This window comes from Saccostrea echinata, unplaced genomic scaffold (assembly GCF_033153115.1).
Source record: "Saccostrea echinata isolate AGI-Se365-2 ecotype Australia unplaced genomic scaffold, CSIRO_AGI_Sech_v1 ptg000029l, whole genome shotgun sequence".
Taxonomy (NCBI): domain Eukaryota; kingdom Metazoa; phylum Mollusca; class Bivalvia; order Ostreida; family Ostreidae; genus Saccostrea; species Saccostrea echinata.
Genome location: NW_026889778.1, coordinates 203,221 through 230,000, shown reverse-complemented (window position 1 = coordinate 230,000; position 26,780 = coordinate 203,221). Strand labels below are relative to the sequence as shown.

The 26,780-nt window shown below is 34.0% G+C and overlaps 3 protein-coding genes across 3 annotated transcripts in view; 2 read left to right on the top strand and 1 right to left on the bottom strand.

Annotated features, from left to right (window-relative positions):
- Window positions 1-20,494, bottom strand: part of LOC133195432 (uncharacterized) — a 466,395-nt gene extending 445,901 nt beyond the window's left edge. Inside the window, exon 1 of the mRNA XM_061331273.1 lies at window positions 20,489-20,494. The gene's annotated coding sequence lies outside the window, so the exon portion shown is untranslated. The remainder of the gene's footprint in view (window positions 1-20,488) is intronic.
- LOC133195437 (uncharacterized) overlaps window positions 1-20,558 on the top strand; it is a 37,769-nt gene extending 17,211 nt beyond the window's left edge. Inside the window, exons 3-4 of the mRNA XM_061331279.1 lie at window positions 17,847-17,980; window positions 20,115-20,558. Coding sequence (XP_061187263.1) covers window positions 17,847-17,980; window positions 20,115-20,527 — 547 coding nt within the window. The 3' untranslated portion in view covers window positions 20,528-20,558. The remainder of the gene's footprint in view (window positions 1-17,846; window positions 17,981-20,114) is intronic.
- Window positions 20,559-25,330: 4,772 nt separating this feature from the next.
- On the top strand, window positions 25,331-26,068 carry LOC133194300 (RE1-silencing transcription factor-like). Its single transcript, XM_061330282.1, has one exon. The coding sequence runs from the start codon at window positions 25,331-25,333 to the stop codon at window positions 26,066-26,068; it is 738 nt and encodes a 245-aa protein (XP_061186266.1).
- The last annotated feature ends 712 nt before the right edge of the window (window positions 26,069-26,780 follow it).

Here is a 26,780-nt window from a genome sequence, read left to right as displayed (position 1 = left end):
TAATTACATAACTATAACTGAATTTTATTTGATGGTCATTTTATAATTTTTTTTTTTCGTTTTGTCAAATTAACTCTTTAATATTAAAAAAACTGAGAGCCGCAGGATAGGATAGGATAGGATAGGATTAGACTGAAATCACAGGATAGGATTGTGAATGTAGGATTCACGATAGGATAGGATAGGATAGGATTGTCAACTTATAGGATAGCAGCACTGTATTGAATTGAATTATGCATGTCACAGAGGACGTCTTATTGTATTTCCTGTCGAGTATCATCTCTTTTGTCAACTTCTGGCTAAAAACCGGAAGTAACTATAAATGACGTATTTCTGCAGATATCAACATAAAAGCAAATGATTAAATTCAACCAAGACTTTTGACCCAATTTTCTGTCGATTAGGGTCACTTCCGGTCAAACCGGAAGTAGTTATCAAAGGGTTCTTTTACTAATACCTCCTTGTAATTGAATGATAAAAGTCCCTGAAAACGTCTAACATCATTTTAAGTCGAATGCTCTAAGGAACTGTGTTCTTTTTTCTTTTCTTTTTTTTTAACATTTCTGCATTTGCATTTCTGTTCTTCATTTTCTCCGCAGAATTGGACGGAAGACCTGCTTGTTGCTCCAGCAACGAGCTTTGCTCTAGTTATTATTATTATTCTTTTTTTTTTCCAAAAATTTGTGCACGCGATTTCTCAAACACTATTCACTGGATTTCAGTGAAACTTTCAGAAGTAATGGACAATGATATGAACTTTGTTCATCACAAAGACAATTTGGAAAATTCCCTTCCGGTTCCAAGTTATGGCCAATTTCCTGATTTTAAAATGGATTTTTGTCTTCGCATCTCCTCATGAACGGCTAAAGATATAAACCGGAGACATGTCAAAGATGATAGAGCATGAGTTGTAGATCTGCAACGTTATTTTTTTTTTGGTGTCGTCATTACTTCCGGTCGCCACCGGAAGCGAATTTGAAAAGTCAATTTTTCCAACTTTTTTGTTTTTCCAATTTTCTTAATGATATTAGTAGGGATATTAGAGATTTTCATTTAAAAACTAAATATATAATTTGGTTTAAAATTAATTTATCCATATTTCATTTATTATATTCGGCTCCCCCCAAACTTGTGCAGGCGATTTCTCAAACAGTATTTATTGGATTTCAGTGAATCTTTCAGAGATAATGGACAATGATATGAACTTTGTTCATCACAAAGAAAATTTGGAAAATTCCCTTCCGGTTCCATGAAATGGCAAATTTCCTAATTTGAAAATGGATTGTTGTCCTCCAGAACTGCTAAAGATATGAACTGGAGACATGTCAAAGACAATAGAGCATGCGTAGAAGATCTTCAACATTATTTTATTTGGTGTCGTCATTACTTCCGATCGCCACCGGAAGCGAATTTCAAAAGTCAATTTTTTTCAACTTTTTTTGTTTTTCCAATTCTTTTATGATATTAGTATTGTTAATAGAGACTTTCATTTGAAAACTAAATATATCATTTGGTTTAAAATTAATCTATCCATATTCCAGTTATTACCTCCCCCCCCCTTCAAAAAAAAAAAAAAAAAAAAAATTGTACAGGCGATTTCTCAAAAAGTATTGGATTTAAATGAAACTTTCAGAGGTAATGGGCAATGGGATGATCTTTGTTGATCAGAAAGAAAATTTGGAAAATTCCCTTCCGGTTCCATGTTATGGCTAATTTCCGGATTTTAAAATGGATTTTTGTTTTCACAACTCCTCCAGAATAGCTAAAGATATGAACTGGAGACATGTCAAAGATGATAGAGCATGAGATGTAGATTTCAAAGTCTTTTTTTTCTTAGGATCGTCTAACTTCCGGTCGCCACCGGAAGCGAATTTCAAATGTCAATTTTTCCAACTTTTTTGTTTTTCCAATTCTTTTAATGATATAAGTATTGATAATAGAGACTTTCATTTGAAATCTAAATATATAATTTGGTTTAAACTTAATTTATCCATATTCCAGGTATTAACCACCCCCCCCCCCCCCCCCCCCCAAATTTCATGCAGGCGATTTCTCTCTTTTTATTCCCACATATTTGTGCAGGCAATTTCTCGAAAAGTGGATTTCAGTGAAATTTTCATAGATAATGGACAATGATAACTTTGTTTATCACAAAGAAATTTTGGAAAATTTACTTCCTGTTCCAAGTTATGGACAATTTCCTGATTTTAAAATGGATTTTTGTCTTCCAAACTCATTCAGAACGGCTAAAGATGTGAATGTAAGACATATCAGAGATCTTAGACGATGACTTGTAAATGTTTAGTTAATTTTTAATGCGTTGTCGATGCTTCCAGTCGCCATCTGAAGCGAATTTCGAGAATCTTACCTGAATGCTAAATATATACTTTATTTCAAAATTAATAAATCCTTATTCTAGAAATTAGCCACTTTTCCTCTCAAAGCGTGCGTCCCCAATAGCATAGTGATTAACGTCGTGCCTCTCACGCGGGCGAGTCGGGTTCAATCTCAAGAATGTCTGAAATTTTTCATCACTTTTCTTTAGCTTAAATTTACGATTTTATCTTTAAAGTGTTGTCTGGTATTTATTGCTGTTTGAATTTTGGATATTTTCACATTTTTAAATTTTAATATATTTTTTATACGAAGGACTTTAAAGGATTGCACAAAGGTAATACATGGTGTGTTATAAGTAAGGAATGAATTTTCCTATGACGTCTGATGACAGAGAGGGGACGGAAGACCTTCTTGTTGCCATGGCAACAAGTTTCTAGTTATTATTATTATTATTCTTATTTTTTCCCCTAAATTTTGTGCATGCGATTTCTCAGCAACTATTCAGTGGTTTTCAATGAAATTTTCAGGAATAATGCGCATCTATAGGAACTTGATACATCTTGGAGGAATTTTGAAAATTGGCTTCCGGTGCCAAGTTATGGACAATTTCCTGATTTTAAAATGAAATTTTGTCGCCCCTTTTTCTCAAAAATGGCTAAAGATATGAACTGGAGACTTGTTGGAGACGATAGAGCATGACTTATAGGTGAACAGAATCACCTTTTCGTTCGTCGTCGGCACTTCCGGTCGCTTACGGAAGTGATCAAAGAAATCGTAAAATTTCAACTTTCTTTTTTTAAATCAATACTTATATCATATTATTGCATCTCTTTTGTAGTTTCGAAATATGTTGGTCCGACCGGAAACAAAAACGTCAACTTCCGGTTATAAGAGAAAAACTACATAATTTGAGTATTTTTCTTTCCCATTAATATCCTTTGTAGATAGAGTATTTGAAATGAATTTTAATTATGTTATTTAGACTGGAAATATCTAGAGTAACGTCAAATATCTTTGTAAAATTCACTTCCGGTCGCGCGTTTTTCTGTCCTCAAATTGAGAAGTTGTCTGAGCAAGATCTCGGAAACGGTGAGAGATTAAGGCACCAAACTTATATGAGCAACAGACCTTAAGATGTAGGCAAAACTATTTGGGTTCAGAGCGTCAGCCGTCACTTCCGTTCGTCACAGGAAGTGATCAAAGAAATCGAAAATTTCAATTTTTCTTTTTTTAATTAAAAATTGCATCACTTTATTGCATCTTTTTCGCAGATTTAAAAGATGTTGATCCCACCGGAAACAAAAACGACAACTTCCGGTTATAAGAGAAAAACTACATAATTTGAGTATTTTTCTTACCCATAAATATTCTTTGTAGATTTAGTTTTTGAAATGAATCTTAATTATGTCATTCAGAGTGCAAATGTCTAGAGTAGCCGTAAATATATTTCAAAAATTCACTTCCGGTTGCGTGTTTTCCTGTCCTTAAAATGAGAAGATTTCTGCGCGAGATCTCAAAAACAGGTAAAAGATTAAAACACCAAACTTTTATGAGTAATAGACCTTGAGGAGTAGGCAAAACCATTTGGGTTAAACGCGTCAGTCGTCACTTCCACTTGCTACAGGAAGTGATCAAAGAAATCAAAAAATTTAACTTTTCTTTTTTAAATTAAAACTTGCATCACTTTATTGCATCTCTTTCGCTATTTTGAAATATGTATGATTCAACCGGAAACAAGTATGTCAACTTCCGGTTTTAGGAGATAAACTACGTTATTTTGATATTTAACTTTCTCATAAATATTACTTATCGATAAAGTACTTGAATTAATTTTATGTATGTTGTAGATACTGCAAATGTCTAGAGAAAAGTCAGAGATTTTCATAAAATTCACTTCCGGTCGCGTGTTTACCTGTCCTCAAAATTAGAATTTGTTCTCACAATATTGCTCGGCAACAAAGAAGGACTGAAGTCTAAAGCTTTCAGGACTGATAGTCAGTTATCAGTTTATTTGAATCGTGAGATAATCTTGTATCGCCGTTATTTCCAATCGTGACAGGAAGTGATGCAAAAAGATGAATGGTGAATGGTTAGCACGTTGGATTTTTTCGCTGATGACCAGGGTTAAATCTTCAGTGTCTGAATTTCTTATATCACTTTTTCAGCTTGAATTTTCTTTTTTTTTCAGAATCGGACGGAAGACCTCTCATTGCTCGCAATGAGTTTCTAGTTATTATTATTTTTTTCCCGTTTTTTGTCCAAGCAATTTCTCAGAGATGGCTTGGTGGATTTTCTTGAAACTTTCAGAGTTTATGACAAATATAATAAACTTAAAACGTTTTGAAGGATTTTGCAAAATTCAGTTCCGGTCGTCAGATATGTCCGATTTCCGTTTTTTCAAAAGAGATCATGTCCGGACGAGATCTCAGAAACGGTAAAAGCTTAAAATACCAAACTTTCACGAGTGATAGATCATGACAAGTAGGTTTGCAGAATTGGTTTAGATCTGTCAGTTGTTACTTCCGGTCGTCACAGGAAGTGATCAAAGAAATCGAAAATTTCAAATTTGCTTATTTTAATTAAATCTTGCATCACATTATTGTATCTGTTTTGCAGTTTCGAAATATGTTGGTCCCACTGAAAACAAAAACGTCAACTTCCGGTTATAAGCGAAAAAGTACATAATTTTAGTATTTTACTTTCCCATAAATATCGCTTATGGTTGAAGTATTTGAAATGGTTTTTAGATATGTTATTTAGACTGCAAATGTCTAGAGTAACGTCAAATATCTTGGTAAAATTCACTTCTGGTCGCGTGCTTTACTGTCCGCAAAATAAGAACATGTCAAAGTGAGATCTCAGAAACGGTAAGAGAATAAGACACTATACTTATAAGAGTAATAGAACTTAAGGAGTAAGCTTAACCCTTTGGGTTAATAGCGTCAGCCGTCACTTCCGGTCGTTACAGGAAGTGATCAAAGAAATTAAAAATTTCAACTTTTCTCTTTTGAAATAAAATTTGCATCATTTAATTTAATCTCTTTCACCGTTTCTGTATGTGTTGGTCTCACTGGAAACAAAAGACGATAACTTCCGGTTATAAGAGAGAAACTTTGTAATCGGGATTTTTAACTTTCTCAAAAATATCGCTTATTGATAAAGTTTTTGCAATGATTTTTACGTATGTTATTGAGAATGCAGTTGTCTAGTGTGAAGTCAACCATCTTAGCAAAATGCACTTCCGGTCGCGTGTTTTTCTGTCCTCAAATTGAAACTTTGTTCACCTGGTTGCTCAAAAACAGTATATGACTGAAGTCTAAAACTTTCAGAACTGATAGTCAGTCACCAGTTTATTTACATCATGTAAAAATCGTACGTTGCCGTCACTTCCGGTCGTGACAGGAAGCGATGCAAAAAAGTGAATTTTTAAAGTTTTTTACTTTTTACAGAAATGTTTGGCTAATGCAGATGTAAGAAAGACCATGACCATGCAAATTATTTTCATCGGAAATGCCAACCGAAAAACCGGAAGTTGTCTCAAACATGAGTAGTTTTTCATGGAAACATTTAGGGATGATCAGTTGTGAATAATTTAGGTGTAGAATGAACATTTTATTCATTTGGAGCACTTTCGTTCATGACGAAGTACATAAAGAAAACAGAAAAGTAATTCCGTTTGTTTTTATCTGTATTTACATATCTTTGGAAGCCTTGAGATAACTTTTATTAATTATTTAGAGTAGTCTTTTTGACAAGATTGTTTTTTTTTCCAAAGAAGTCAAGAAAACGGAAGACCTGTTATTGCCTAGGCAATAAGTATCTAGTTATTATTATTATTTTTTTCCCATTTTTTGTCCAAGCGATTTCTCAGAGATGGCTCGATGGATTTTCTTGAAACTTTCAGGGATTATGACAAATAAAAAAAAAAATAAAAACATTTTTAAGGATTTTGCAAAATTCACTTCCGGTCGTTAGATATGTCCGATTTCCGTTTTTTTAAAAGAGATCATGTCCGGACGAGATCTCAGAAACAGTAAAAGATTAAGACCTCAAACTTTCAGGGATTATAGATCATGACAAGTAAGTTTGCAGAATATGTTTAAATCTGTCAGCCGTCACTTCCGTTTGTCACAGGAAGAGATCAAAAAAATCGAAAATTTCATCTTTTCTTATTTTAATTAGAACTTGCATCACATTATTGCATCTGTTTCGCAGTTTCGAAATATGTTGGTCCCACCGGAAACAGAAACGTCAACTTCCGGTTATAAGCGAAAAACTACATAATTTGAGTATTTTACTTTCCCGTAAATATCGCTTATAGATGAAGTTTTTGAAATGATTTTTAGATATGTTATTTAGACTGCAAATGTCTAAAGTAACGTCAAATATCTTGGTAAAATTCACGTCCGGTAGCGTGTTTTACTGTCCGCAAAATAAGAACTTGTCAAAGTGAAATCTCAGAAACGGTAAGAGATTAAGGCATCAAACTTATATGAGTAATAGAACTTAATGAGTAGGCAAAACCCTTTGGGTTAATAGCGTCAGCCGTCACTTCCGGTTGTTACAGGAAGTGATCAAAGAAATCAAAAATTTAAACTTTTCTCTTTTGAAATAAAACTTTCATCATATAATTGAGTCTCTTTCTCAGTTTCTATATGTGTTGGTCTCACTGGAAACAAAGACGACAACTTCCGGTTATAAGAGAGAAACTATGTAATTGGTATTTTTAACTTTCCCAATAATATCACTTATTGATAAAGTTTTTGAAATGATTTTTACATATGTTATTGAGACTGCAATTGTCTAGTGTGAAGTCAACCATCTTAGCAAAATGCACTTCCGGTCACGTGTTTTTCTGTCCTCAAATTGAGATTTTGTTCACCTAATTGCTCAAAAACAGTACATAACTGAAGTATAAAACTTTCAGAACTGATAGTTAGTCACCAGTTTATCTACATCATGTAAAAATTGCACGTTGCCGTCATTTCCGGTCGTGAAGGAAGCGATGCAAAAAAGTGAATTTTTAAAGTTTTTTTCTTTTTACAGAAATGTTTGGCTAATGCAGATGTTAGATAGATCATGACCATGCAAATTATTTTCATCGGAAGTGCCAACCGAAAAACAAGAAGTTGTCTCAAACATGAGTAGTTTTTCATGGAAACTTTTAGGGATGATCAGTTGTGAATAATTTAGGTGTAGAATGAACATTTTATTCGTTTGGAGCACTTTCGTTCATGACGAAGTACATAAAGAAAACAGAAAAGTAATTCCGTTTGTTTTTATCTGTATTTACATATCTTTGGAAGCCTTGTGATAACTTTTGTTAATTATTTAGAGTAATCTTATTGAGAAGATTATTTTTTTTTTCAAAGAAGTCAAGAAAACGGAAGACCTGTTATTGCCTTGGCAATAAGTATCTAGTTATTAAGGTCTTCCGACTTCCTTCGGAAGACCTTATTGTTTTCCGTCTGTTTTCTATTATTATTATTATTATTATTATTATTCTTTTTTTCATAGTACACGCCATATCTCAGCTATGCGTGGTTTAATTTGAAAGATTTTTGCAGGGACGATGCATCATTAATATATCTCCAGGGGTGTCCCTCACATTTTTGAAATTCACTTCCCTTCGCGATTTTTGGGGAAAATTGTATTTTTTAAATGGAATTTTGTCCGTTAATTTTCTCGAGAACTGCTAAAGATATGAAATTGAAACTCACTGACCTGATAGAACATCAAATGGAGATACGGTGATCGACCTTTATTTTTCGTCGTTCGTACTTCCGGTCGCGAACGGAAGTGAATTCAAAAATGTTAAATTTGCAACTTTTTTGTTTTTCAATATTTTTCTTTAGGATTTACAGGGTTTATAGAGTGTCTTACAAAAATTCTAAATATGTAGTCAATATTTTGATGCATGTATTTATTGCAAAGATATGACCGATCCAAACTTTGTCCCTCTGTCTGGGGTTCGAATCGTGCTGGAGGCAGTTATTCTTTTTTTCTTTGTTTTTCTCTTTTTTCAGTTGCTAATGACTTCTCTCTCTCTTTGAAAACATGTATGGTAGTTTTTGCTGATTTTTAAAAGCTTTTTTGGCAGAGATTCTGTAGAAAACCTTTCGACATATACTGAATATCTTTGCATCTATAATACGTCCTTCTAAAACTATTTTAAGGGTTTAATTCTTGTCCCCAAAGCTTGACCCATTCAAAAGTTGTCACCCCTTTTGCAATAAAACCTTGTTATCGCTACTCCTCCGAAACCGTAAACCGTAGAGATTCCAAGCCTTCATCATCTTCGACTTATTTAGTACTCTCTTCATTCTATCATTGCAAAAGCATTCTTTGGTCCCTTGTATAAGTTACTGCCCCTGAAAGTTTACGCTACTTACATTTAATGAACTTTTTTTTAAAACGGTGTATCCTAGAGACATGGGACCAACTGCATTGGCATATTTGACTTTGACCTTGAAATATAGGTCAAGGTCAAAGGTCAAGGTCATTTTAAAACATAAGAAATTCCTTATATATGTGTAAAATATGGCAATTCACCAAATGACCTTGAACTTTGACCTTGAACTTTGACCTTGACATTGGGTCAAATGAAAAGTAAGGACATGCATCCAGCTCCAGTATTAGGAGAAAAACATAGAAAGTAAAGATTTCCTTGTTGTTGTTTTTTTTTTTGGGGGGGGGGGGGAGTTGGGTGTTTTTTTTTTTAAATGACCTTGACCTTTCACCTTGACCCAAAGGTCACAATCAGGCTTAAGGATGTGAAAGTAGTTACAATTCTTAGTTTAAAAGAGGCATAAAATAAACAATTCATTCCCCCTCCTCCCCCTTCTTAAAAAAAAAATCACATCAACAACAACGTAGAATATTTCTGTAAAATTCAAACCAGACCTCGGATCGACACCATATTTGATACAAATGTAGTATAGACCTCAGAGAAACTTTCTTGAGAGTTTTACGGTGAGTCTTATAAGTTTATAGAAGTCATGAAGTTTCACGGCAAAAACTACAAGTTCTGTTGTGTTTGAAATTAAAGTGCAGGTGGACGAAGAAATGATCTAAACCTTTTATCAACTATTTCTTCAGATGTCGCTAGTAGCATTCGATTTTCCTGATATGATACGACATTTTAATACCAAGCATTCTCTCTTTCTTTTACATTTGGAATTTATTTGATTTTTATTTAGAATTAATCAGTTTCCAGAAATAGCGATTTTCGGTATATTAAAAACAATTCTCGTTTTCATTGTCGTGTTTCCCTTCTAAAAATGCATGTTGGGAGTTTAATTTGTGCTACACATATTTAATTTAACCCAAAGGAATGCTTATTTAAATGTTTCATATTTATTTCAGGATATTCAGTCAGAAATGTTAAAATCCGAACCCGATCTTTTAAGCTTACAACAAAGCTATTTTCAAAAAAATCAGAATGCTCACAATATCGATGAATCGGGCTACAGTCCATTAATACATTTTCATTAGGGAACAGTGTTAACGTTTTCTCACGCAGCCCGTCCCTTGTTATTTTATATACTGCTTGCAAGTTCAGGAACTATTTCCTTTTACGGAACTTCTTTCTTCCCCTACCGATTCTAAAAATACGCTTGTATTTATTCTTTAGTCTTAAACAATTAACTTACCAATTTTATCGGAATGTGTAGCGCAGTGGTTAGCGCACCTGCCTTTCAAATCAAGGGTTTTGAGTTCGATCCCAGCTGGAGGAGCATTTGGGGGGGGGGGGGGGCATTTTTTGCATTTTTTTTTTTTTTGCCCAAATGACACGAAAACACTTAAAAAGGTGGAAAGGCCTCTAATTGTTCTCTGAACAATTAGTTTACTCGTTATTATTAAGGTCTTCCGACTTCCTTCGGAAGACCTTATTGTTTTCCGTCTGTTTTAAATTATTATTAAGGTCTTCCGACTTCCTTCGGAAGACCTTATTGTTTTCCGTCTGTTTTCTATTATTATTATTAAGGTCTTCCGTCTTCACGGAAGACCTTATAGTGATTCTATTGTTTCTTATTATTATTATTCTTTTTTTTTAGACAAAATTTTGTGCACGCGGTTTCTCGAAAACTATTCAATGAATTTCTTTGAAATTTTCACGGATAAAAGGTCTTTATATGAATTTTATATAAAATTCCGTTTTTTGGTAAATTCGGTTCCAATGCCAAGTTATGGACAATTTCCTGATTTTAAAATGAAATTTTGTCCTCGAAGGATCTAAGAAACGGCTAAAGATATGAACTGGAGACTTGTTAGAGATGATAGGATACGACTTCTAGATTTGCAAAATTGCCTTTTCGTTCGTCGTCAGTACTTCCGGTCGCTTACGGAAGTGATCAAAGAAATCGTTAAATTTCAACTTTCCTTTTTTAAATCAATACTTACATCACATTATTGCATCTCTTTTGTAGTTTCGAAATATGTTGGTCCCACCGGAAACAAAAACGTCAACTTCCGGTTATAAGAGAAAAACTACATAATTTGAGTAGTTTTCTTTCCCATTAACATCTTTTGTAGATAAAGTATTTGGAATGAATTTTAAATATGTTATTCAAACAGCAAATGTCTAGAGTATCTTCAAATATCTTTGTAAAAGTCACTTCCGGTCGCGTGTTTTTCTGTCCTCAAAATGAGAAGTTGTCTTAGCAAGATCTCGGAAACGGTAAGAGATTAAGACGTCAGACTTATATGAGCAACAGACCTTAAGATGAAGCCAAAACCAATTGGGTTCAGAGCGTCAGCCGTCACTTCCGGTCGTCACAGGAAGTGATCAAAGAAATCGAAAATTTCAACTTTTCTTTTTTTAATTAAAAATTGCATTAGTTTATTGCATCTTTTTCGCAGATTCGAAAGATGTTGGTGCCATCGGAAACAAAAACGACAACTTCCGGTTATAAGAGAAATGAATTTTAAATATGTTATTCAGACTGCAAAGGTCTAGAGTAACCTCAAATATCTTTCAAAAATTAACTTCCGGTTGCGTGTTTTTCTGTCCTCAAAATGAAAAATTGTCTGAGTGAGATCTCAAAAACAAGTAAAAGATTAAAACACCAAATTTTTACAAGTGACAGACCTTGAGGAGTAGGCAAAACCATTTTGGGCAAACGCTTCAGTCGTAACTTCCGGTCGTCACAGGAAGTGATCAAAGAAATCAAAAATTTTATCTTTTCTTTTTTAAATTAAAATTTGCATCACTTCATTGCATCTCTTTCGCTGTTTTGAAATATGCTAGATTCTACCGGAAACAAAAACGTCAACTTCCGGTTTTAGGAGATAAACTACATTATTTCGATATTTAACTTTCTCATAAATATTGCTTATCGATAAAGAACTTGAAATGTTTTTATGCATTTTGTAGATACTGCAAATGTCTAGAGAAACGTCAGAGATTTTTTTTTTTTTTATAAAATTCACTTCCGGTAGTTTGTTTACCTGTCCTCAAAATTAGAATTTGTTCTCACAATATTACTCAGCAACAGTAAACGACTGAAGTCTAGAACTTTCAGGACTGATAGTCAGTCATCAGTTTATTTGAATCGCGAGGAAATCTTGTATCGCCGTTACTTCCGGTCGTGACAGGAAGTGATGCAAAAAAGTGAATGGTTAATGGTTAGCACATTGGATTTTCACGCTGGCGACAAGGGTTAAATCTCCAGAGTGTCTGAATTTCTTTTATCACCTTTTCAGCTTGAATTTACGTTTTTATTTTCAAAATCGGACGGAAGACCTCTCATTGTTCGCAATGAGTTTCTAGTTATTATTATTATTCTTTTTTCATAGTACGGCCGATATCTCAGCTGTGAGTGGACGGATTTCAAAGATTATTTCAGGGAAGATGCATCGTGAGAATATCTCCAGACGTGTTTTTCATTTTTTGAAAAATCACCTCCGTTCGCGATTTTTGGGGAAATTTGTTTTTTTTAAATGGAATTTTGTCCGTTAATTTTCTCGAGAACGGCTAAAGATATGAAATTGAAACTCACTGACGTGATAGAACATTAAATGGAGATATGGTGATCGACCTTTATTTTTCGTCGTTCGTACTTCCGGTCGCGAACGCAAGTGAATTCAAAAATGTTAAATTTGCAACTTTTTTGTTTTTCAATATTTTTCTTTGAAATTTACAGGGTTAATAGAGAGTCTTTTAAGAGTTCTATGTATGTTTTCATCATTTTGATTGATGCATTTATTGCAAAGATATGACCGATCCAAACTTTCTCGTATGTTGCGCGTTCGAATCATGCTTGGACGGGAGACTGTTTCTCTCTTTTTTCAGTTGAAAATAATATTTTTTCTCCGTGAAGACATGTATGATAGTTTTTGCTTATTTTTTAAAGCTTTGTTTACAGAGATTCTGCAGAAATCCTTTGCTAATTATGATCTATGTTGAAAGACTGTGTTACATAAACGTAAACGAAAAATACCTTCAATAAAGTATTAAATGAAGTGAGATAGCATAGCGTTTTGGAGAAAAGTTCGGTCGGAAGACCACTTGTTGCCCTAGCAACAAGAAACGCATCTAGTTATTATTATTATTTTTTTGACCAAATTTTGTGCAGGCGTTTTCTCGAATACTATTCAGTGGTTTTTCGTGAAACTTTCAGGAAAAATTAGTCATTGTATGAACTTGTTTCATCACAAGGAAAATTTGGAAAATTCCATTTTGGTTCCAAGTTACGGGCAATTTCCTGATTTTAAAATGAAATTTTGTCCGCGAATGTTCTCAAGAATGACTAAAGATATGAACTGGAGACTTATTGGAGAGCATAGAACGTGACTTTTGAATTTGTGAAATCACATTTTCGTTCGTCGTCGGCACTTCCGGTCGTTTACGGAAGTGATCAAAGAAATCATAAAATTTCAACTTTCTTTTTTTAAATCAATACTTACATCACATTATTGCATCTCTTTTGTAGTTTCGAAATATGTTTGTCCCACCGGAAACAAAAACGTTAACTTCCGGTTATAAGAGAAAAACTACACAATTTTAGAATTTTTCTTTCCCATTAATATCTTTTGTAGATAAAGTTTTTGAAATGAATTTTAAATATGTTATTCAAACTGCAGATATCTAGAGTAACATCAAATATCTTTGTAAAATTCACTTTCGGTCGCGTGTTTTCCTGTCCTCAAAATGAGAAGTTGTCTGAGCAAGATCTCGGAGATGGTGAGAGATTAAGACACCAAACTTATATGAGCAACAGACCTTAAGATGTAGGCAAAACCATTTGGGTTCAGAGCGTCAGCCGTCACTTCCAGTCGTCACAGGAAGTGATCAAAGAAATCGAAAATTTTAACTTTTCTTTTTTTAATTAAAAATTGCATCACTTTATTGCAACTTTTTCGGAGATTCGAAAGATGTTGGTCTCACCGGAAACAAAAGCGACAACTTCCGGTTATAAGAGAAAAACTACATAATTTGAGTATTTTACTTTTCCATCAATATTTTTTCGAGAAAAAGTATTTGAAATGAATTTTAAATATGTTATGCAGACTGCAAATGTCTAGAGTAATCGTAAATGTCTTTCAAAAATTCACTTCCGGTCGCATGTTTTCCTGTCCTCAAAATGTGAAGTCTGAGCGAGATCTCAAAACCAGGTAAAAGATTAAAACACCAAACTTTTATGAGTAATAGACCTTGGGGAGTAGGCAAAACCATTTGGGTTAAACGCGTCAGTCGTCACTTCCGCTTGTCACAGTAAGTGATCAAAGAAATCTAAAAAAATTAACTTTTCTTTTTTAAATTAATGCTTGGTCACTTTATTGCATCTCTTTCGCTGTTTTGAAATATGTTAGATTCCACCGGAAACAAAAACGTCAACTTCCGGTTTTAGGAGATAAACTGCTTTACTTTGATATTTAACTTTCTCATAAATATTGCTCATCGATAAAGTACTTGAAATGACTTTATGTATGTTGTATATATTGCAAATGTCTAGAGAAAAGTCAAAGATTTTTATAAAATTCACTTCCGGTCTCGTGTTTACCTGTCCTCAAAATTAGAATTTGATCTCACAATATTGCTCGGCAACAGTAAACGACTGAAGTCTAAAACTTTCAAGACTGATGGTCAGTCATCAGTTATATGAATCGTGAGAAAATCTTGTATCGGCGTTACTTCTGGTACTTCCGGCCGTGACCGGAAGTGATGTAAAAAATGAATGGTTAACGTTAGCAAGTTGGATTTTCACGCTGACGACCAGGGTTAAATTTCCAGAGTGTCTGAATTTCTTTTATCTCTTTTTCAGCTTGAATTTTCGTTTTTATTTTCAGAATCGGACGGAAGACCTCTCATTGCTCGCAATGAGTTTCTAGTTTAATATAAACTATTTATATATATAAAAAAATATAATGATACAATTATTATGGACAACATTTAAATGACATATATTCAATTATCTACTTCCGCTAGCATGATGCTACTACCGGTAGCTTTAACCTAGTTTTGAAACAGCAAAGGTAGCATCAGGATAAGGATCAGATCAGGATAAGGATAACTAGCATTAAATCAGCAAGCAAAGGAAGCATTCATATCAGCAAGCAAAGGATTAAAAAAATTCAGTATCGGTACTGTACCACTCTCAGCACTGTACAATAATGGGCAAGACGGTTACCTTTATTCCCCCAAAAAGTCAATATCATCAATAAGTACACATTATAAGAATAGGCAGGACGGTTACTGGTATTTCACAAAGACGTCAGTATCAATGAGTACACATTATAAAAATAGGCAGGACGGTTACTCGTATTTCACAAAGACGTCAGTATCAATAAGTACACATTATAAAAATAGGCAGGACGGTTACTGGTATTTCACAAAGACGTCAGTATCAATAAGTACACATTATAAAAATAGGCAGGACGGTTACTGGTATTTCACAAAGACGTCAGTATCAATAAGTACACATTATAAAAATAGGCAAGACGGTTACTGGTATTTCACAAAGACGTCAGTATCAATAAGTACACATTATAAAAATAGGCAGGACGGTTACTCGTATTTCACAAAGACGTCAGTATCAATAAGTACACATTATAAAAATAGGCAAGACGGTTACTGGTATTTCACAAAGACGTCAGTATCAATAAGTACACATTATAAAAATAGGCAGGACGGTTACTCGTATTTCACAAAGACGTCAGTATCAATAAGTATACATTATAAAAATAGGCAAGACGGTTACTGGTATTTCACAAAGACGTCAGTATCAATAAGTACACATTATAAAAATAGGCAGGACGGTTACTCGTATTTCACAAAGACGTCAGTATCAATAAATACAAATTGTAGTAAGGGCAAGACGGATCCCTGTATTTCCTACAGAAGTCGGTATAATCAGTAACTACAAATGATAAGAAAGTTCATTCCACACTTTCCGAACATTTTTATGTTCAATGAGTCAATCCTTGCTACTGATGAGGTTTTAACTGTGTATAAGAGGGAAACTCAGATATCTTAAGAGATGATCAATCTTCGTACAATCGTACAATAAAATCAGATACACAGAATATCTGTGAAATATAACCAGCCCACGGTCTTTATAGCCTTTCAAATACCCATGCACAATTCATTACGCATGCACAAATTTTTTGTAAGTGTCAGCAATGTTTTTTGTTTTTAATATCCCACCCTAGTTATTTCATATTTTAGATCTTATCCCATCCCTATATATATCAACATATAACAGTATTCATGGTATTTATTCATAAATAAGTGTTAGTATATTGAATTGTTTGTCATACAATAAAATTAATCATAACAATCTATGCATGGGAAATATTTTTGAATATATCATGATTAAAACCTTTGGATGCAGTACATAATTTTATGCTAAATAAAAAGCAGTGACTATTATCGGAAAAGTCCTGCAAATTTTTTAATTGCATTACAAAACTTTACATTATTACGTTTTTCAATCTTCTTAAAATATTAGCACACACGTCAGTGAAATTTTATTTTCATTCCATTGAAAAATTTTCTAGACATGGCGACACAAAAATTATGGTAAATGTATACTAGTATATATATAATCTCTTTAAAATAATCTACGTATAATGTTCGGGATTAAGATCCCAAGGGAAAAAAATGAATTAAAAGAAATAAGGTGAATGTCTAGATCAGTAATTGTGTGTTTTTTTTCTACACAGACACTGTATATTTTTCAGCAATTGTTTAGGCCATATTCTCAATTACTGCAAAAGCGCCACACGACTTGTCATACAAATAGGGATTGACTGCGATCGATATTAGAAAAAAAAAACAATAATATTTTTGATTAAATCGTTTTTCATTCTATTTTTCTATATAAATTGAAATAAACGTAAAATGATTTTTTTTCCACATTATACTTCCTGTTCAAAACTCATTTATATACAAAGATTGATGTAATATATTTATAGATGTCTATATTATGATTAAATGAAGAACTTAAAATTAAAGAATACGACAAATTGCAGTTATAATAATGATATTTTCTCTCAATAAGCTAGATCAGGATTACAAATTTTAAACTTAGGTATGAAAACACAGGTAATTCTCACGGACAATCTGGGTATACTGTTTGTGTATAAGATTTAGTGGCCTGCACGAACTATAAGCAACTGACTCGGGGTAGCATGCATATAAAACTAAGCAGTTCCCCTTACCGTACGGTTAAAAACCTCGGCCTTTGATAATTTATTGTCATCATGGAAGAGAGAGATAGCGTACTTTTGGTATTCATGTTTGTCTGCCAATGCCTTTGCGGGTGTGATTGGTCGACAGGAGATCCTCATTCTTACTAGGCGCCTGATGCCAACAATGGTTTTTCCAGGGGTCCCTGCCTTATACATTTTTCACATATTTGTATTGTTTATAAGATTTTTGAAAAATATCATTGTTCATTACCCTGTTCTAATAATTCATTATATATACGCTGATATACAAATGAAAACTGAACAGAAATCTTGGTGCTTCCAATATGCTCTATGCTTTTGTTATATGCGTCGAACTAATAGTAAATAAGTATGAGATCATAGTAAAATCCAAATTATTTGTTAAATTTTACCTTTACTTTCAACCAATCAGAGTCTGATGTTAATTTTTGTTTGGTTTACATTTATGCTTCGTTTTCAGAAATAACGCCAGTTTTATATGGCGATTCGTTTAATATGACCGTTTTCTTTTGTTTTTCAGAACTAACTCACGTCTGATGTAAAATTTGTGTTTGATTTGACCTGTATTCTTTATTTTTCAGAAGTAATTCCCGTCTGTTGTGGATTTTTGTTTACCTTGACCTCTTTGCTTGTTTTTTCATAATTGACTTTCATCTACTGTGGATTTTTGTTTATTTTAATCTTTATGCTTTGTTTAATATGTTTTTTAAAGAAGTAACCCATGCCAGGTGTAGATTTTTGCTTAACGTGACCCATGTGCTTGATTTTTTTCAGAAGTACTTTCAGCCTGATGTAAATTTTTGTTTAATTTGATTTTTATGCTTGCTTTTTTTTAGAAGCAATTCCCGTCTGATGTGGATTTTTGTTGGTCTCTTTTTCGGATCTATCGTTTTAGTTCTACTGTGTTTCTTTTGTTACATCAAATGTAAGAAGAAAACTCAGGAGACAGAGAACACTGTAGGAAATACAGGTATAAAGTCCTCTTTGTCCCTAATTATATAGTAAACACAGTGGTAAATCGTCTTCTTAGACCTTAATTATATAGCAAACACAACAGAGGTAAATGGTCCTCTCTCTGACCCTAATTATATAGCAAACACAACATAGGTATATCGTCTTCTCAAGTCTTAATTGTATAGTAAACACAACAGAGGTATATCGTCTTCTCAGACCTTAATTATATAGCAAACACAACAGAGGTAAATCGTCTTCTCAGACCTTAATTATATAGTAAACACAACAGAGGTATATCGTCTTCTCAGATCTTAATTATATAGCAAACAAACAGAGGTAAATCGTCTTCTCAGACCTTAATTATATAGTAAACACAACAGAGGTAAATTGTCTTCTCAGACCTTAATTATATAGCAAACACAACAGAAGTAAATTGTCTTCTCAGACCTTAATTATATAGCAAACACAACAGAGGTAAATCGTCCTCTCTCTGACCTTAATTATAAAGCAAACACAACAGAGGTAAATCGTCTTTTCAGACCTTAATTATATAACAAACACAACATAGGTATATCGTCTTCTCAGACCTTAATCATAAAGCAAACACAACAGAGGTATATCGTCTTCTCAGACCTTAATTATATAGCAAACACAACAGAGGTATATCGTCTTCTCAGACCTTAATTATATAGTAAACACAACATAGGTATATCGTCTTCTCAGACCTTAATTATATAGCAAACACAACAGAGGTAAATCGTCTTTTCAGACCTTAATTATATAGTACACACAACATAGGTATATCGTCTTCTTAGACCTTAATTACATAGCAAACACAACAGAGGTATATCGTCTTCTCAGACCCTAATTATATAGTAAACACAACAGAGGTATATCGTCTTCTCAGACCTTAATTATATAGCAAACACAACAGAGGTAAATCGTCTTCTCAGACCTTAATTATATAGTAAACACAACATAGGTATATCGTCTTCTCAGACCTTAATTATATAGCAAACACAAGAGAGGTATATCGTCTTCTCAAACCTTAATTATATAGCAAACACAACAGAGGTATATCGTCTTCTCAGACCTTAATTATATAGCAAACACAACAGAAGTATATCGTCTTCTCAGACCCTAATTATATAGTAAACATAACAGAGGTATATCGTCTTCTCAGAACTTGGTTGTATAATAAACGCAACGAAGGGTGTAAAATTGGGATGTTAACATTAGTGCTTAATATTTCACAACTCACATGATTCTTTTCTGGTTCTCTAACATGTTTGTAAAAACTGTATATGACTCACGTAGTGCTACGTAATATTGGCTTGTGAGATTTAGAGCAACTATAATGATCAGATAGGTTGAAGAATTTTTGTACTACAAAGGTAGAAAAGGCTCATCGAGTCGCTTCTAAGTTATCATATTATTCCAACTGTTGTTCATTATTTTTTTTTCTATTGACAAACAGATTAGGGAACTCAGAAAAGAGAAAACCGTTAACATATTCGCACAGGTTATGAAACCTATACCTCTTGTAAAATTCCTGATTATACACTATAAATAAAATAAAATAGATAAATGTTCCTGCAAAATAATTACATAAGACATTAGAAATATATGTATTAAGTGTCCATATAATAACAAAAATCATAAAATATGATGTCATCATGAAATTAATCCACGTACTTTTTCTCAATATAATTGTAAATATAACGCTGAAAAATTTAATTTGCAAAGTAATCTCAAGCGAATATTCTAAATTATTGAGGCTGACGATTAAAATCAAAATTATTTGCAAACATATTTAGAATAACATTAAACAAATGCCTTACGAATATTAGGGAATTTAGGATTTACATCTCTAAAAAATTCATGAAATGCTATATTACTATCCTTAAATCAAACAAACAAATTTTTAACAAACAGAAGTACGAAAAAGATCGATAGAAAAAGAACATCTTACGTTTCAAAACAGATGCAAAATTTTTAACAGACGTGAAATATTATATAAAAGAATAAAATGTGAGTAATCACAGTTTCTGATATGCTACATTGAGATTTAATTATAATTCAAGGCGTAATTTTTTTCTTTCACATGATGATATAAAATTAATTTTTTGATGATTGCTGTCTTCTTGCAGTGTCAGTGGTACGACTACCAGATACAAGATATGATATAAATCCTCCCCCTAGATATTCCCAGACACTAGAAGAGGGACACCAGACCCTCAAAGTAACTGATGGGGCCAGTCCTCCCAGGTACAGTGATATCATTAATCCTCCAGGGAATACCGTATCCTCTCCAGGAACTTCAACAACTGATTCTGTCAGTAATTCATCAGCAGTGGCTTCTGCAACAGCAGACTCTATCAGTAATTCATCACCAGTGGCTTCTGCAGCTCCTCGTGACATCGCTTTAGGATCGAATGTGTCGACACATTCAAGTGGAACAGAAGATAGGCCAACACCAGGAGATGAGGATGAACGGAAGGATGAGGCGCACACCCCGACCCACGATAAAGCAGGGCTTATCGAAAACGAAGTGGATGGTTGACATGTCTATAATAAAGCAAAGAGAAGCAACTTCTACAGACAGAAAGATGTGTTGTAAAAATACTTTGTTGTTAGTTATATTAAAACACATCAAACATCATTTCCTCAAAGATAATAAAGTGTGGATTTCTTATCCCATTCACACTAGGAATCACTTTAACAGACTTAAAGAGAATTTGTATATTAGGAAAAAATCACAATAAAAACATCTGAAAGACAAAATTCTCCTTTTGCATAAAGGGGAAGAAGGATATTGAGCTGAAAAAAAATTGCCATTCAGGTTTTTTTTTTCATATTTCGTATATTACTAATTTAGTTTATTATACCCCATATAAATAATTACTAATAAAATAGAACCTGATTGGCCGAGACAGTCACGTGACCCTCGTGTTTGCCCTGAAACAAAACTTCGTGTTTCACGTCGTGTTTCACGATTATGACGTCACAATGCGGCGTCTGAGTTTACTACTGAGTAAGATTGTTTATACCGTTGATTGATTGTGTCAAATTCAAACGTGTAAAATATAAATATTTAGGAAAGTGTTTTCATGGGTAGGGTTTTTATGTTACTGGTGTGTAAATTACACTTACTTGTCACGAAGGAATCTTTTTTATGAAGCACGATTAGTGGTGTAACTTACTTCTGTTTCATTTTGTTCTTATCAAATGTTTACTTTATTCATTGGATTTCCTTTATATTTCCTGCATTGTGCTTGATTCGGTATAATAAGCAATTTATTGCATGAATGTTCGGGAGACATGAAGATTTCTTCGCCCATGAAAAATCATAATTTGCAGTGCTTGTTTTAAATCTTTTTTATCTAGTGCTTACGGTTTTAATTCAATGTTCTTATCTAGTATTTTACAAACTTATCCTGCCTAAAATCCATGTTAAAATAAATCGCCGAAAAACGAAAAATATAATCGCGGAAAAGTAAAACTGTGAAGGATGCCCTTCAGGCAATTTGTGCAATTATTTTAATTGATTTGAAGGATATTTCTTTATCAGGAATTATGAAATTTTAGATGATAAGTTCGCATATCGAAATTATTTTGATTTTTGGCCAAATTGCAAGAAATCCAGTTCTCTTCATTGATAGTACTTGTCCGTCCATCTCCTTACTGGTCTTAAAATGTAATTATAGTTCCACTTTTTACTGATATTTACTGATATTATACTGTTGATCCTGAGAATTTCTGATATTTTTCGATATTTTTACTGAAATAACTGATAATTCCTGGTGAACTTTTGAAGCAATATCAATTGGAGGGCATAACCTTAAAAAATCTTGACAAGCCCCCCCCCCCCCCCCCCCCCCACACACACACACAAATGAGTAATTATAAGTGAAAACAATAAATAGGAAAGGAACAAAAGAAAAAAAGGGGGAAAAAAATCCACCAGACGTTTTTGAGGGGACACAAAAATTATTGTAAATTAAACCGGTGTTTGTTTCCTAATGTATAATATACACTTGCAAATTTATTGCGGAAAAATTATCGCGGGAAACCCCCTCCCGATCTCTACGGGTCTGTAAAACATACGCATTCAAATTCCAACAACAAACAAAAGATGTTATTTTTATTAATTTGCTAACATCAAAATGTATCTTTTTACATCTTATACTGGTGCTGGAATTGAAAGAAAGAAGAAAAATTGGAAATAAAAACAGTATCTTGGTCTCAACATTTCGTTTTTTTTCTAGATTTATCTATTTGCAAGTCTTAGACAACTTACAAGTATAAATAATAAGGTCATCATTAAAAATATCTTTCCCCTTACCCGACCCTAAATTCTCAAGTTGGGTGGATAGGTAGGTAAATATATATTTTTTTCTAACAGCAGCTTTGAAAATACATTCTGAAAGTTAATTGAATAATACCTTATTATAAATAAGAAAAGAACAAAAGAAAGCGATTTGTAAACAGAATATCATACAAATGTCGTTTAAAAGCAAACATCAAGGTAAATTAATTCACAACTGTTATTTAGTTGAACTTGTAAAATATATCACGCCAGTGTAAATTTATTTAAATCGAATAAAAAAAGAAGACAAGATTCTCAAATACGCAAAGACCGGACATCCGAGTATATTTTTTCGAACTTCTATCAGCTTCCAGTGCTTATACAAGCAATGTACGTTTTAGAAAGCCATAAGTTGTGCAGTGGTTCTAGAGCTAGAGCATTTCGTTTTGGAGTCCCAAAGTAAGGGGCTAATTTTAAGTCGCAAGTTCAAATCCCAATGGGGGACGTTGAGAACGGTCCTTCAAATGGGACTGTAAAATCTTAGGTCCAGTGTCGTAGTAGCTATAGATGCTGGCAAGAAAAAGATCCCTCACTGCTTAATGGCCAAAGTGCCGAGTACGTCTAAAGGACTATATTCTGTAGTGGCCAGTATCTGCTCCCAAAATAAAACTTTGATGGAGAAATCTTTAATTATGTTCTAAACCAGGTGGATATTTGCAGACTTCAAAGCATTAAATATTTTTATCAACTATGACATCATTAGTTAGATATGACGTCAATAAAATGACGTAAATTCCAAATTGCAATGATTTTGAGAGAAAATAGTGTATTTTACGTCGGTATTTTGATTGGAAATTATCGAGCGCAGGTCTGCTCAGACTAGATCTTTTGATATAATGTGTAGAATGATAATATCAATGAAATATGTGAATATGGTACCTGAGCAAGCTTGCGCTCTATAAATACTATAGTCAAATTTGAACAAATTCTGTGCATTTTGGCCTCTATTTTAAAAATAACGAAAATCCAAATAGTTTGTGACGTCACAGAGACAAGAAAAGCCAACTAATTTTTCCAATTTCATAATATATTGTCTTAATTTGGATTATTTTATACAATATATGCACTTTTTCTCATTTCAAGAGATTTTCAAAATTTGACTATTATGGGGGCAGGAATACGCCCTTACCGAATATAGTTCTTTGGAGCCCTCCACCGGGGAAATGTTCAAATGTTGATTGTTCAAAATTTGTATCCCAACAAATCTCAAAGGGATTTAAAGCAAAGAAACAACCAATCTTCAAGGACCTGATAGAAGAAAAATACACTGGACGTCTAAGGAAGCTGTATCATGATTTCAAAACTATTTGGAAAGAGTATGTGAACAATATTTGATTGAATCAAACCGTATCTAAAAATGATTAAAATATCATACACAATGTCATAGTCACGAAGTTTACTCCATGAATAAAAGACATGAAGAAAGGACGTATGAGCTATTCATTAGGATACAATATGCAGACATATTTACAACAATTCCTATGGTCCCATAATGGCATATAGTAAATATAGGAACATAGATGAACTGGTTATTAAATCAAAACTCAAATTAAATAAAATGCAGTAAATTGAATGATGTGTTCACAAAGCGGGCCCCTCATCTACTCACGAGGAGGGACTTACCATGTACTATGTACCTTAATTTTAAAAGACAGGTTTGTAAATACCACCCAAACACTCTTAATTAGTCATGATAATTTTATTATCGAAATGTTTCAAGAGTGTAGGATTCTAATAAATTAAATCCCTTTGTTCACTGTGGGACCGACTGGTCATTGAAAATGAAATGTTATATAGAAGATGGTCAGATCTTATTACAAAACAGGATACATTACAAGTCATTGTCCCAAAGCAGGAACGATGGAATGTTTTGAAACATTACCATGACTCAAGGACAGCAGGCCACCTTTGAATTCACAACACACTTGCGAGAATCCGTTAATCCTATTATTTGCCAGGTCTACAAAAAGATGTTCATTCTTATGTTGCCGGCTGTGAGGTGTGCACCAAGAGAAAAGCACCAAGACAAACCAACAAAGCTCCAATGCATTTAGTCTTCACGGGGTATCCAATGGAAAGACTGGCAACGGATCTTTTAGGCGAACTGCCAATGACATCCAATGGGAATAAATATATCCTTGTTGTGGCAGACTGCTTTACAAAGTGGACGGAAGCCTTTGCATTGCCAAACATGGAGGCAGAAACCGTTGCTACAAAGATTGTCGAAGAAGTCGTTTCCAGATTTGGAGTACCAGCTACGATACATTCTGACCAGGGTTCGCAGTATGAAAACAATCTTTTCCAGGAAATGTGCAGACTGTTTGACATACAAAAAACCCACACCACTCCGTACCACCCACAGTCGGACGGAATAGTGGAGCGGTTTAACAGAACGTTGACAACAATGCTTAGTGGTTTTGTCAATGAGCACCACACTGACTGGGATGTCCATCTTCATTTCGTAGTGATGGCATATCGAAGCTCGGTGCATGAAACTACAGGAATGACAACAAATATGATGATGTTTGGGCGAGAGGAAATTGAAATGGTATCATTTCGAAGTGGGTAAAAAGGTTTATGTTTTCTTACCAAGAAGAAAGCCAGGCACATCACCAACGTTTACAAGTTATTGGCGAGGTCCATTTAAGGTGGTTAAAACAATCTCTGACTTGACATATCTTGTCAATTGCGGTCCGAGGGGATCAACTCAAGTTATTCATGTTGACAGAATGCGAAAAAAGCATGCACAAATTTTATCAAGGGAAAATGACGAACCGTTGCCAACATGTGAAACTCCTGACGACTCAGGTCCTATAATTGGTGATCTTGATTCATGCGTTAATGAAGAACTACCATTGTCTCATCGCCCTAGTAGAGATCGCAAACCTTCTAGTTGGTTGTATGATTATGAGACAGATTTGTAATTATCTCTCTAGTATGCATTTACAAATTGTATTAGGAAGCTTATCTAGTTTTTATATATGTATATTTTTAGTGATGGCTAAAACTAAGACAACCACAAGAAAAGAATATCGGCGGTGTCCAATGTGTTCGGAACCTGCAGGAACAGAAGAAGGATTCAAGAAACACATTATGGTGTGCGCCATGAGAGTTTTTGAGTGTCCAACCTGTGATTTTACCAACACTAGAAAACTCAATCTCAAGAGACACACCAAACGATGTCATCCTGGCTTAAGGCCTAATGATGAACTTATCAAACTGGGTGCAAAAGAGCAAAGTAAAGAGAAGGCAGGTGGTTCGTTGAATGAAGAAAACAAAGATGAGGAAAGCGCAAATGAAGATTGGTTGGACCAGGACCCTGGTGAAGTTATAGGCGAGATATACTCTGCAGACTCTTCGAGTAGTAACTCAAGTGATGAGAATGAAGAAGATGTTATTGATGAGCGGAAGGAGAAACAGGATCCGAAGAAGAAAGAAGACAATCTGTTAGAAGGAAGACTTTTCCGTAAGAAGACCCAACCGACTTTGCCTTTTGCAAGAAAAAGACCAAGTTTGGAAGAGATCCCCGTTCCAAAGAAGATTATTCTTAATATGGACAAAGCAACCCAGGTTGATATGGAACCAGCAGTACCCCCTGTACAGAGTAGTGGAGTCGACGTTTATACACAGACATCCCTAAAGAAAAGAGATGTTATGACCAAAACGACAAGAAAGTTTCGTGAAGGAGAGGCAGATATCAAAGTTGTTGCCAAAGAAAGAATAATTCATAACTGACATGTTCCAGTAACTTCAATGGAAATTATATTTAACACAGATAGTGTTCATCAGTTTTGTTTGTTATTTTTATTGCTGTTCTTGTATTGTTGCTTATTTGGCCGACCATATTAATACTGTTTTGTCGTAAAAAGAAAAAAATCTTTTTGTTGATCTATTGAGTTTGTATGCGGGATGCATGTCATCGGAGGCGTGGGTAGTGTAATATTCCGGAAATTTATAGTGTGACCATTCGGGATTAGCTATAATGTTGCAGATGTAAACTTCCGTGTTAAAAAGGTATATAAAGGCTGAATCCCGGTACAGACAGTCTTTTTCAGTGCAAGCTGTGAAGAGTTAGACGTGTGGGAACATAACAGTGGTAAGTGAGACTATAAAGAAATAAAGTCAGCTTACAGAAGAGGACGACCTTATGAGATAAGTAAGGTCAACAAGTACAAGGATAGTTATAAGAAGGCTGTTGTGTTTTCGAGTGGCAAGCCACTCAGAGGCTAACCATCAACGGAGGTTAGCCACCGTAATTCGTCTAATTGACCTGTCTGGCGACCAGGCTGTTGTGCGCAGTGTGTCTGCCTGAATAAGGCTAGCAGTGTGTACAGCAGTTGAAGGGCTGTCACTTGTACTGACTGTGTCCTGAATAAGGTTGCAGTACAAGCGTCAGTCCGGTGTTGGGCAGTGAAAGGGATAGTCTACCCACTGCATTTACACAATC

Bases quoted from the DNA above. Each gene is read 5' to 3' on its own strand.
- LOC133194300 (XM_061330282.1), top strand. From the start codon at position 25,331: ATGGCTAAAACTAAGACAACCACAAGAAAAGAATATCGGCGGTGTCCA.